The sequence below is a fragment of the Marmota marmota genome, unplaced genomic scaffold (genome assembly GCF_001458135.2).
Source record: "Marmota marmota marmota unplaced genomic scaffold, marMar, whole genome shotgun sequence".
Taxonomy (NCBI): domain Eukaryota; kingdom Metazoa; phylum Chordata; class Mammalia; order Rodentia; family Sciuridae; genus Marmota; species Marmota marmota.
In genome coordinates this window covers 21,653,508-21,665,730 of record NW_026000221.1, presented here as the reverse complement: position 1 = coordinate 21,665,730, position 12,223 = coordinate 21,653,508, and the positions used below count along the sequence as shown (strand labels likewise).

Sequence of the window (12,223 nt, the reverse complement as noted above, 5' to 3'; positions counted from 1 at the left end):
AAAAAAAAAAAAAAAAAAAAAAAAAAAAAAAAAAAGAAACGATGACATAGAGGATTCTGCCCTCTTTTGAGTGTTTTGATCCTTTTAAAAATTGAAATGAAGATGGGCGCAGGGCACACGCCTTTGATCCCAGTTTCGAGGGAGGCTGAGGTAGAAATATAGCAAGTTCCTGGTCAGCCTCAGGAATTTAATGACGTCCCTGCCCCAAAACAAAATTAAAAAGGGAGGGTGGGCACAGTGGCTCACACCTGTAATCCCAGTGACTCGGAAGGCTGAGGCAGGAGGACCACAAGTTCAAGGCTGGCCTCTGCAATTTAGGTAGACCTTGTCTCAAAATAAAAAAGGTCTGGGGATGTAGCTCAGTAGCAGAGCACTTGCCCAGCATGTGCCAGGCCCTGATTGACAGGGAGAAAAAAATTGAAATGAATAGTAGTTGATGTTAGTATTTGATGAAGCTCAAAGATCCCATATTTAATTTTCTCTTTTTACATGTTTTAAAAATGTTTAAGACTCAGTATAATTTTAACAAGAGAAAACATGGAAAAACATTGGGCTGTGTGTTGTGGCCACCTGGGACTGCAGGTCCAGGCCTGCCGCAGGTCCTGCAGGCGTCTCGGGCAGGTTCACTCACTACCTTGCTAGCTGGGGCTGGTGATGACCAACTTTCTAACAGTTCCTAGTTGCCACCTATCTGTCACCCCCACTGTCCCCAGCCCACCCCAACCTTAAAGAATAAACATCGTGTGTTTGAGGGGATGAGGGTGGGATGCGCAGGATGCAGGTTTTTGAAAGAGGAGCTGCTGTTTAAATAGGGCACACGCCCACCGCCCACGGCCCACCGGGCAGCCCTTACAACACACCCCTATGAGCCCCAGGGCTCTGAGCATGCGCAAGTTGAAAATCCCTAGTGGGGCCCCAACACCTCATGAGGAACCCAGAAGTCACCTCGCTGGGACAAATGGAGGTGAAGGGCCAAGACGAGAGCAAGGGGAGTGGGACACCTAGCACACAACAATGACTGCTCAGTCTCAGAGCTGTCTCACATGCCACCCTGCCCTTGTGTGCCCTCGAAGAAACTCTGCTTGCTGTCTCCTTTTCTGTTTTTGCTTTCTTTTCTTGCGGTACTAGGGACTGAACCCAGGTGCGCCATACCGTTGAGCTACATCCCCACTCCTTTATTTAACTTTTTATTCAGAGTCTCACTAATTTGCTCAGGCTGGCCTCTAACTTGTGATCCTCCTGCCTCGGCCTCCCAGGGTGCTGGGACTACAGGCTTGCACCACCTCACCCAGCTGCTGTCTCCTTTTCTGATAACGACTGGTGTGCCTATCACCCCTATTGGAAAGGAAGCCCCTTTCCTGGGCACCAAGGCTCAGGTTCACTCACCCTTCCAAAGGGCTACCCAAAGCCTGGCACAGTAGGCCCTAAACATGGTTGCAAAATGACTGACTAAAGGATAGAAGGGGGAAAGAACAAAGTGAGGAAAGGAAGGAGGAGAGGCTGGCCGGAGCTTGCTTCTCCCCTGCAGAACTCTGCTCCGGCTGCCAACCAACCTGGACTAGCCACTTTGCTGCTGGGGGCGCTGGCTGTGGGTAATTGTTGGCTTTGGCCTTACTCATCCTTCCTTGGGGCCGTGTGCAAAGCAGAGGGTTTCACTTGCCCAGTGGGCACTGAATTATAGCTGTGGCACTGGGTCCCATGTAATTATCCGGGAGCCGCCAGCCCTGGAGAGTCTGTGAAGCTTACCAGGCGCACAGGTGCTTTGGGCACCGGTGGAGGTAGCTCCTAATTAACCTTGGCCTGATTTCTAAGCTCCTGGAGGCTGCTCACGCGCCGGCTGTGGGGCTCTCTACTGGGTCTCTTGAGTGGAATTGGGGGGCCAGGGGAAGTGGAAGTTGAGTGCGTTTGGAAGAGAAAAGTAGAATTTGTGATTGAAGGGAAAGAACAGTCGCAGCTTTCTCAGGCTCTATATTTCTGTCTGTCTTTCTCACTCACACAAACCCAAATGTGGACGCATAACACAGACATATGGACACACAAGCACTTGCAGACATGCCCACACATCCCCTCTTAGCTGGTGGAACAAATCTCTAGAAAAACTGAATGTATTTAAAGGAAATATGAAGAACATGACAGATGATGAGGACCTGCAGAGCATCTCCCCGATGGTAAAATGCTTGGCATCCGTCTGCCCAGCGGGCAGAACTAGGCCCAGAGGGGAGGCACCCTCACAGCCCTCGGGGAGGGGGAAGAATACGTGGCAGTGGGTGGGGCAGGGGCTCCGCCAACCTTCCAGCCAGGCTCCCCTCCCCAAGGCCCAGCGCCTGGTGTTTGGAGGCCTCCGCATGGTGGATCCACCTCCCGGAACAGGATGGATCTGTGACAAGGAAGGTTCTCCATGGCTTCCCACGTCTCCCTCGAGCTTTCTACCCCGGGATCTCCTGTCTTTCCACCTGTTCTCATCTCCTTTTAAAGATGACAAACTGACGTCTGGAAAGGGGACATGCCTTGGCAAGTCCCTGGGCTGACCGTGACCCCGTGTCAGGTTGCCACTAGCCAGCCGCTCCGCGCGTGGAATCTTAGTGAAGGCTACCGGGGTGGGAACCTGCCTGGTTCTGTCTCTGTGAGTTGGCCCACTTGATGGCAGAGACAAGGGAGCTTATCTGGGAGACTCCAGGATCCAGGATTGGAAACAAGCGTAAAGAACGGCAGCCCCGGTCCTCACTGTGCTCTCTCTCTAGGGTGGGAAAGGCACACTCGTGTGTAAGGAAGACCGGACCAAGCTCGCTGGACGTTAGGGTTGGTGAGCTGGAGGCAGGGGCATTCAGATTACGTTTCCTTGAGATTCCACTTTATCAGATGGGCAAGGATTTCAAAGTCTGAATACAGGAAATATCAGAGGAGCTGGTGGGGAAATGGGGCCCCCCAGCAATTGCTAGAGGGAATGTAAGATTGGCGTAGGGTCTTTGGAGAGCCACTGTTCCCTACGGCCTCATCATCCTCCTTCTAAGGATGAGTGAAACTTGCACCCTCATCTATGTGACATGAACGGACATGCTCCCCACACCCCAGAATTTTCATAATAGAGAACACATGTAGTCACCTATATATCTGTTAGTAAGAGTACAGATAGGGAAAATGTGACATCTTCGTACAATATAGATGAGTTACGTCTCAGCATGGATAGATCTCAAAAACATCCTTCCATTACGTTGTCCCTTAGGTATTTTTTAAAAAAACACACAAAGCAATGCTATATATAGATTTATGCACGTGCACACTTATTAAAAAAAAAGTATAAAAACAAAAACTTGAAGGATACACATGAACTCCACAATTGTCTTCTTCACAGGAAAGAGGGGAGGATTGAGGGAGGGAGATGAAGGGGACTTGGATAGATTAATTCAACCAACTGAGCACCCACATACATGAGGTACTTCACTGAGGACACAGTATACAGCAGGGGACAAAGCAGTCCAAAATCCCTGTCCATATGGAAAAAGAGTCAGGCAATAATATAAATAAGCAAAATATACAGTATATTTAATGGGAATAAGTACCAAGGAAGAAAAGAAAGCAAAGAGTCTCATAAAGAAGTGTTAAGAGGCAGACATTTTAGGTAAGAGGGCAGAGAAGACCTCATCTGAGGGAGATGAAGAGACATCTGCAGATGTCTAAGGGAAGATCTTTTAAGGATGTGCAAAGGCCCTGGAGCTGAAGCATGCTTAGGGAGTTCAAATAGTGAGGAGGCAGAGAGGCTGGAGTGGAGTGAGGCTGGAGAGAGCTTTAAGAGACAAAGGCAGAGAAATAACAGGGGCTGACCACGGGTAGCCAAGAGCTTTGTTGTCTTCTCATGGGATGGAAATCCTCTGAAGGATTCAGAGAAGAACAGTGACATGCAACCTTTATTTTAATAAGATCACTTTGAATGTGTGTGGCGAACAGAGAGGGTGGCTCAGGTCAAGAGGACAGCCATAAAGGGAGGGGCCAGGAGGCTGGTTAGGAGACAAGTGCTGACGGAAGGCAGAGATGATGGTGGCTGTGACCACTGTGGAGGCCAGACAAGCCCGTGGAGGATCTGGCAGGGGGCGAAGTGCGAGCCAGAGCTCAGGACGATGCCCCCCCCCCCGTTTCGGATGTCCTTTGACCTCCACGTGGAGCTGTGGAGTAGCAGCCAGAAATATGAAGACTTGAGTTTACAAGAGGGGCCCGGACTGGACATTGAAGCTGGGAGTGACCAGCCCAGAGGAGATGTTTAAAGCCAAGAGCCTGTTAATGTTTTATTTCTTATAATTAAAAGAGGTGAAGCAAATATGCCCCTGTTGACATCTACTAATTCTGGGTGGTGGATACAGTGGTGTTCAGAACACCAAGCTTTGTACTTTTTAGTATGTTTGAACTTTTTTCTAATAAACAATTAATTACTAAACAGTTTATGAAGCCACACAGGCTCCACACTGCTGAGGGATCCAGTCACAGTGCTTCAGATCTACAGCATGGGTGGTGGCCAGCGAGTTGAGAAGCCACGTTCAGACTCCTCCTCCCGCCAGCCTGGGCTCAGTACCTGCAGCATGGGTCCCATCTCTCTGGGCTCCTGTGCTGCCCTTGGTATATCAGGTAGCTGGCCTGACTTCTCAGCGTTCTGAGGCTCCCACGTAGGATTCAAGGTGGTGGGCCACAGGACCCCTGGCCGATCTGATTGTTGCCCCCTATATTGAAGGCATAGTTCCATATATAAGACCAGAATCACCCCATAAAAGGGCTCTGTAGGTGGAAGGCCAATTTTTCCTCCAAACAGGTAGAAAGAGTTTAGCCCTGTGGTCCCCAGACCCCAGGACTCCAAGGGAATTAAATCCAAATATTAAAGCTCTACAATATATATTGCTGATGAATACAATACTACTTAAGATCTCGGGACCTATTGAGGAATATGAGGCACCGGTAATAATAATAATATGAACAGCCATAATGTTAAATGATCATAACATTGTGCCAGGTTCTGTTTGCTACACATTTTCTCATTTTTAAAAATTTTTGGTTGTAAATGGACATGATACCTTTATTTTATTTATTTATTTTTATGTGGTGCTGAGGATGGAACCCAATGCCTCACACATGCCAAGCAAGCGCTCTGCCACTGAGCTGCACCACCAGCCTGCATGTTCTCATTTAACCTTCACAAGGACAGTGCTGTCGCTTGCATGATGCAGATTTTGCAGATGGGGAAACTGAGGCTCAGAGAGATCAAATAACTTGCCCTAAGGCAAAAAAAAACGGGGGGTGGGGGACGATGAGAAAAGGGATTTGATCCAGTAGGACCAGGATTTGAGACTCTGGATCTCAAAACTTTCAACTGCTCTTTTTGAACAATGAGTTCCCTTGACGAACGAGCCAGAGAAGATGACCAGGATGTGACTCTATTCATCCAGCCAATCATTCATCATCAGTTGATGGACCACCTGCTGGATGGCAGCACTCAGTGGTGCCTGGCCCTGGTCTTGGAGATGAGGTGCCCCTGTTCCTGAGAAGCTTTATGGTCTAGAGAAGCTGTGTATTTTTTTTTGCCTTAGGGCAAGTTATTTGATCTCTCTGAGCCTCAGTTTCCCCATCTGCAAAATCTGCATCATGCAAGCGACAGCACTGTCCTTGTGAAGGTTAAATGAGAACATGCAGGCTGGTGGTGCAGCTCAGTGGCAGAGCGCTTGCTTGGCATGTGTGAGGCATTGGGTTCCATNCCCGGGGAAGGAGATATTTAGGATTGGGTGGCTCAAAGGAGTAAAATTTGGGGATGATAAGAGAAGAGTTACTCCAGGCAGAATGGCTTCTTTGCAGAGTTGAGATCCGCAAAACCCTTGTGGGGAGATGTTATGCATTTCTGCTCCCCTCCAGTGCCCCCCAAAAGACAGTCCAAGCTTTCACCAGACTTTCAAAGGGCTCCTGGAATCCCTCCAAGAAGACTCAAGGATCACTTCTCTAAAGAAATATTGATTTGGGGGATGGGGCATATAGGAATTGAACCCAGGGGCATTTAACCGCTGAGCCACATCCCCAGCCCTTTTTATTTTGTACTTTGAGACAGAGTCTAAGTTGCTTAGGGCCTCGCTAAATTGCTGAGGCTGGCTTTGAAGTTGCCATCCTCCTGCCTCGGCCTCCCAAGTCGCTGAGATTACAGGCGTGTGCCACCGTGCTCAGCAAAATACTGATTTTTCTAAGCTTGGATTTAGGCATGCCTGCCAGTTGTCGCGTGTTCTTGGAGCGGCACGTATGTTCTTAATTTTCTGCTGCCATTCAGAGACCAGGAACTGAGACTCAGAAAATGGCCTGTGAACGCTCTTTCCCAGGCTCTAAAAGAAGGATTGTGTAAAAGTACTGGACCAACCTGGGCATAGTTCCACCTAGACCAGAACGTTCAGTGTTGCACTTGGTTGTTTCAATCTAGACAGCCCAGAAATTGGGAAATATTTAAATATGAGAGGGTTGAATTTTGGCACAATCATTCAATTGAGGCCTTAAGCAACAAGATACTATTGATCCACAAAAGAGGAAGCAATTCCTGGCACAGGTAGTGAGGAGGGAGGAGAGATGGCCTAGATAGGGTGAAGGAAAGTCTCCTCCATCTCTGGGCTCACTTGGTCGGGCTGGGCCTCCAAGTCTACTACGTGCTAGGGGGCATGTGCAAGAGGTGGGGGAAGTGGGCCCTGCCACAGAGATGGGCTGGGATGAGCTGGTAGAGCAGGCCCAGGAAGACGGCCCCAGCCTCTGGACTGTGTGACAGCTACGCCCAGACGTGGGTTTCCTGGGCTGAGATGCTCCTGCTTTTCTGAACTATGAGCTGCTTTTCCTCATGGCTGGCTCTCCAGCGCCCTGCACAGAGTATGGCCCTGGTGTCACCGAATCTGCAGATTCTTTTCCTGCTCTGTGCCATTTGCAAATGACCAGTCTGAGAGCAGGCAGGAAACTTGACTCACCGGGCAACGAATGGAAAAGGGGCGCTCACACTCTAAAGGCACCTTCTTTCTGAACAGGCCTGGGGTCTGGTGATGAGGGGGCGTATCACTCCTGCTGCCATCAGAGCTTATCAGGGAAAGGGAGGAGATTTCCAGAGATCAGGGCCACACATGTCTTCTTTCCTAATTTGGGCACAGTCGATCCTTCATCCTGCCTGTGGATGTGTTTCTTATCATTATAATGAGATGATAAGGATCCCAGGTTCATATGGCATATGAACATGGCCTGGACACAGATGGAGCCCGGTCTGGAGCCCTCCTTGTGGTTGGGGTTATGTGAGAACTTGATGGCCCACAGTGGGAGCAGGTGGTGATCAGGATTCAGGTTTTCACTCTGGCAAGCAAGTGGCATCTGACTGACCAGATGACAGTGGTTATCCGTAGTAACTTCAGGGCTCATGCTGGTGACACTTGAAAAGCAGACAATGAATGAATGTCCCCCACTGGGCAGCGAATGCCTTTAGGTCAGGGAGCATTTCTGAACCACCACAGTCTTGTCCCCGCCCAGTGCCTGTCCAGAGCTCTTCTGATGACCTTGACACCTCATCCCTTTCTCCTCAGTGGAAGTTCTCAGTTCAGCTCGGTGATTCCACGGATCAGGCTGGGCCCAGGGGGTCCTGGTGGATGACAATGGGTACCCCGCCAAGCTGAGAACCCAGAGGAACCATCTGCTCTGGTGTTGGCCAGGCCCCATCATTTGCCTTTTCAGAAAGGTGACAACACTTTTCAGCAGAGGTTCCCAGTGTGGCCACTCGCAGGAGATCCATGCGTGTGTGTGTGAGTGTGTGTGTGTGTCCTAGGTCACTCATTCATTCTCTTATTCAGGTGTTTGCTTAACCTCTCACTTCTTCAGTCATTCAACCATCCATCTGACTCATTCACTCATTCATTCCTTCAACATCCACTGGCCGTACTGTTGTATTGTGCACATGTACGAACACATACAACGAATCCCATCATTAGGTACAAATAGAATGCACTGGTTTACCTGTGTACAGAAAGTTAAGAAGGAGGAGAGGTGCTTCAGATGCTGGTCTTATCCCTGAGCACTCCCAGATTGGAGAGAGGGAGATCACAGCCCGCTTACCTGCTCGGCCTGCTGTATGGTTATTTAAACACAAATAAAATATTTGAACAGAAATAATCATACAGCCAGGTGTGGTGGTGCATGCCTGTAATCCCAGTGGCTCGGGAGGCTGAGGCAGGAGGATCGTGAATTCAAAGCCAGCCTCAGTGTTAGCACAAAAGAATCGGGCCAGACAGATCAGCTCAGCACAGCTTTTATTCCAGAAAGGAGTGACGTCCTGATGGATCCATTTACTGGTGGAAAATGAGCCTCCAGCCAAAGGGGGGAGTTTGGGCTTATGTAGGTTACACTGAGAGGTGTCAGTTTGGGCTATCTTTACTGGGCCCAATGGAGGGTGTGGGGTCAGTATTCGGTATCTGGGATTCATTTTTACTGGGCCAGATGGAGGGTGTGGGATCAGTGGTTTGTATCTGGGAAAAAATTTATTTGGGGCGGGATAAATGCTTTGGCCTCTTCCCAGAAACTGTCATTTCAGACTTGATGGATAGCTCTTCTCAGGACTTCCTTGTTACTGGGAAAGAATGTATTGGGAAAGGATCAATGCATTGCCTTCTCTCTCATTTCTTCTTTCTGGGCCACGTTATTTGGGGGTTTGTCATTTTCCATATCCAACACTCAGCCACTTAGCGAGGCCCTGAGCAACTCCAGGAGACCCTGTCCCTAAATAAAATACAAAAAAGGGCTTGGGATGTGGCTCAGTGATTAAGAGCCCCTGAGTTCAATTCCATCATCATCATCATCATCATCATCATCATCATCATCATCATCATTATCACCCAGCAGAGTAGAAAGTAGTAAATGGCAAGAGAAAGGCACAAACACATCACCAAGGGGAAACACACGCAGAGATTTCTTCCGTCTTAGAGAGGGAGAGATTGGAGGCAGCCTCTTGGAGGAAGCCCCATTAATGGCTGCTCCATAATTTCTGTTCAGGGGTGGGTGAAGGGGACAGTTTAAGGGGGGACATTTGGAGCCATGTCATCTGTGGGGCACTTTGCATAAGAGTGAACGGTAAGCAGTTGCTGCCTTTATCAAAGAATGGGGTCATGATGGAGGTTGGGGCTGGATGTCCCCCAGTCCTCTCTGGATTCTGCCATCCTGTGTGTGAGCTTGGAGGAGAGCTGCGAGCTTCAGGTAGGAGAGTCCCCCTGATTTCCCACCTTCTTACCCACGATAAGGATCAACCCAGGGAAAGAAAATGAGGCTGGAGCCAGGGCAGGAGCAGCCCCCGTGAAGCAGGGAATAGAAATGGCAGATTATACAGTAGGTAAGACCCGGAGGCTGGATGCCTGCAACTGCCAACTTGAACCTGAGCCTGGTTCTGTGACACCTTGGCAGTGGGCAGGTAGAGTAGGTGCAGCATCTGTACCTTTTGTGGAAAACCATCCAAATGATTGTACCGCTCAGCCTCTCTGTCCTCATCTTGCCTGCTCTCCCCAGCCCCCAGCCTGCAGCGTCTGGCTGGGCCGTGTGCAGGGCGTCTGGCCCCAGGGAGAGGTGGGGTGAGCTGCGGGCCCCACCTACACGGCTTTAAATAGGGAGCCTCCAGCCACTGCTCACTCAGCCTCCCTTCCTCAGCTAGGACAGCAGCGGGAACCCCCTGCACGCCTGGACCATGGACCCCGGGGATTGCACCTGCATGTCTGGTAAGTAAGGAGGCCCTCCTGGGGTCCTAGGGCACAGCACCAGCACCCTCCAGGGAGCATGCAGGACTCCAATCAGAAGTCGCCAATCAGGTTTGTCCTGGACTGACAACCTCTGGGGCAGCTCCCACCATGGTGACTTCTAGTCTGATTTGCTGGAATTGGTAGCCCTGGCACAGGGAATGGCCGAGGAGAGGACCTAAAAACTTTGGTCCTCCTAGTTGCAGATCCTGGGGGCAGCCACCAGGTTCAGGAAAAGAACTCTGGACCAGAACCTGGCAACTTGGCTTAGGTCCATTGCTGCTGCCATTCACTCATCCACACTTATAATTTCTAGTCGTGGTTTCCTCATCTGTAAACTGAGATCACTCATTCCCAGCTGCATCCTCCCAGGGTTTCCATGAAAGTACTAAAATCATTAAGCACTTACAGATGTCAGGGTAGTTGTTAGCCACCTAAGTGGATCCCCGAGTCTTCAAAACTGCTTATCTTCACAGAAGCATGTTGATTAGAAGGAGGGAGTTCTGGTTCAAAGCCATCCTGAGATTTCACAGCCTTGGAAAACGGTATCTAAAAGTCCACAAGCCTGTCATCCTTAACAGCACATGCCTGTACCAAAAAAGTGCTAAAGAGACAGAGCTTCCAGGGCTGGGGTTGTGAACTCAGTGGCAGGGCACTTGCCTTGCACATGTGAGGCACTGGGTTCAATCCTCAGCACCACATGAAAAATGAATAAGCAAAATAAAGATATTGTGTCCATGCATAACTAAAATATTTTTTTAAAAAAGATAGATAGAGCTTCCAGCATTTTGAAATGATGGCTGGGATGAGTTTAAAAAAAAAATGGCTGGGCATGGTGGCTCATGTGTGTAATCCAAGTGACTCAGAGGCTGAGGCAGGAGGATCACAAATTTGAGGCCAGGCTCAGCAACTTGGCAAGGCCCTCAGAAACTTAGACCCTGTCTCAAAATAAAACGTAAAAAAGGGTTGGGAATGTAGCTCAGTAGTAAAGCATCTCTGGGTTCAACCATTCCCAGTATTACCAAAAAAAATTTTTAAATGTGGATGATTTTTATGTATGAAAAATACTAATGGCTTTCCCCACTCAATTCAGAAATCAGACAATCTTAGGGTTTGGTCCCAGGAATGTGCCTTTTAACAAATATTCCTGATGGCCTGTGACGGGAACCACTGGACAGTCCTCAACACAGGGGGATGCTCAGCAGCTACTCCCCAAGGCCAGTGCAGACACCCTGCCACAGTGAGAGTCTGCAGCAGGGCTCGCAGTCCACTCCGTCCCAGCCCTGGTGTCACGGAGGCCCTGTCTTCTCTTGTAGGAGGAATGTGCATCTGTGGAGACAACTGCAAATGTACAACTTGCAGCTGCAAAACATGTCGTAAAAGTGAGTATGGTGACGAGGGACACCCAGGGCTGGGCTCTGGAAAGGTCTAATCCTTCATCCTCAACCATGCAGCCATGGTGCCATTGAGGGGCCTTGAACTCATTTGGAAGGGATCCGAAACATCGCTCTTCAGGGCTACAGCCCACCCAAGCACAGGGACATCCGTGGGGTTTGGAGGAGGAAGGGGACTGAGGGGAGGCTCTGTCCTGTCCAGTGGCAAAGGAGCTAACGCACCAGCCTGGTGCCTGGAGTCCTGGTTCTAGTCTTGTATCTGCCACTACCCATGGCCTTGACAACCTCTTCCCCTCTCTGGGACTCTGGCAGACTCTGGATGACCCTTGAGATTCCCTTCTCATGTCCCACAGTCTCCCGTCCCACAGTTTCTAATATGGATCAAAGCCTCGTGCTCACACTCTTCCCACCTCCTCTCAGTGATGGGAGGGGTGGTGGGAAGATGGAAGAGTGGACGCAAAGCTGACTCATTCATCTGCTAACCCTTGCAGGCTGCTGTCCCTGCTGCCCCCCAGGCTGTGCCAAGTGTGCCCGGGGCTGCATCTGCAAAGGGGGCTCGGACAAGTGCAACTGCTGTGCCTGAGACCCGTCCTTTCGTGCTGGGAGAGATCCTGGGAGCATCTGTACAGTGCATGAATCAGAGGTTGAAACGATTGTACCATAAGTTGTGCTTTTTATATATTTGCCCAAACGTGGTGTTGGTGACACTCATGTAAAGTGCTGAGAGCAATAAAGTTTTCACTCGTGGTCGTCTGGCGACTCAGAGCATTGTTTTACCCACGTCCAGCAAGACCAAGATGGGCTGGCTCCATAGCAGACCCTGCAGCTGGCCCTGGGACCCTCCTGCAAGCCGCTGCTCGCTGCACGTGCTGCCACCCTGCCCCTGCTCCAGGCTTTTTCTTGCTCAGGGACAGTCTGGGCCTCTGCACTGCGCAGGTCCTGAGCACTGGAGAGTTAATGTCCCTGGGAATAGCCTTTAACCAATGAGAATCAGGAATTGGTGGATAAATACCCAGGGTTCCTCCCTCACGTGGGACAACTCTGAGCTTGTTCTGTGCTGTCTCCTGAAAG

General features: G+C 49.9%; 1 protein-coding gene across 1 annotated transcript in view; it reads left to right on the top strand.

Annotated features, from left to right (window-relative positions):
* Positions 1 to 11,901, top strand: part of Mt4 (metallothionein 4) — a 43,260-nt gene extending 31,359 nt beyond the window's left edge. Inside the window, exons 2-4 of the mRNA XM_015488805.2 lie at positions 9,673 to 9,740; positions 11,075 to 11,140; positions 11,644 to 11,901. Coding sequence (XP_015344291.1) covers positions 9,710 to 9,740; positions 11,075 to 11,140; positions 11,644 to 11,735 — 189 coding nt within the window. The 5' untranslated portion in view covers positions 9,673 to 9,709 and the 3' untranslated portion in view covers positions 11,736 to 11,901. The remainder of the gene's footprint in view (positions 1 to 9,672; positions 9,741 to 11,074; positions 11,141 to 11,643) is intronic.
* The last annotated feature ends 322 nt before the right edge of the window (positions 11,902 to 12,223 follow it).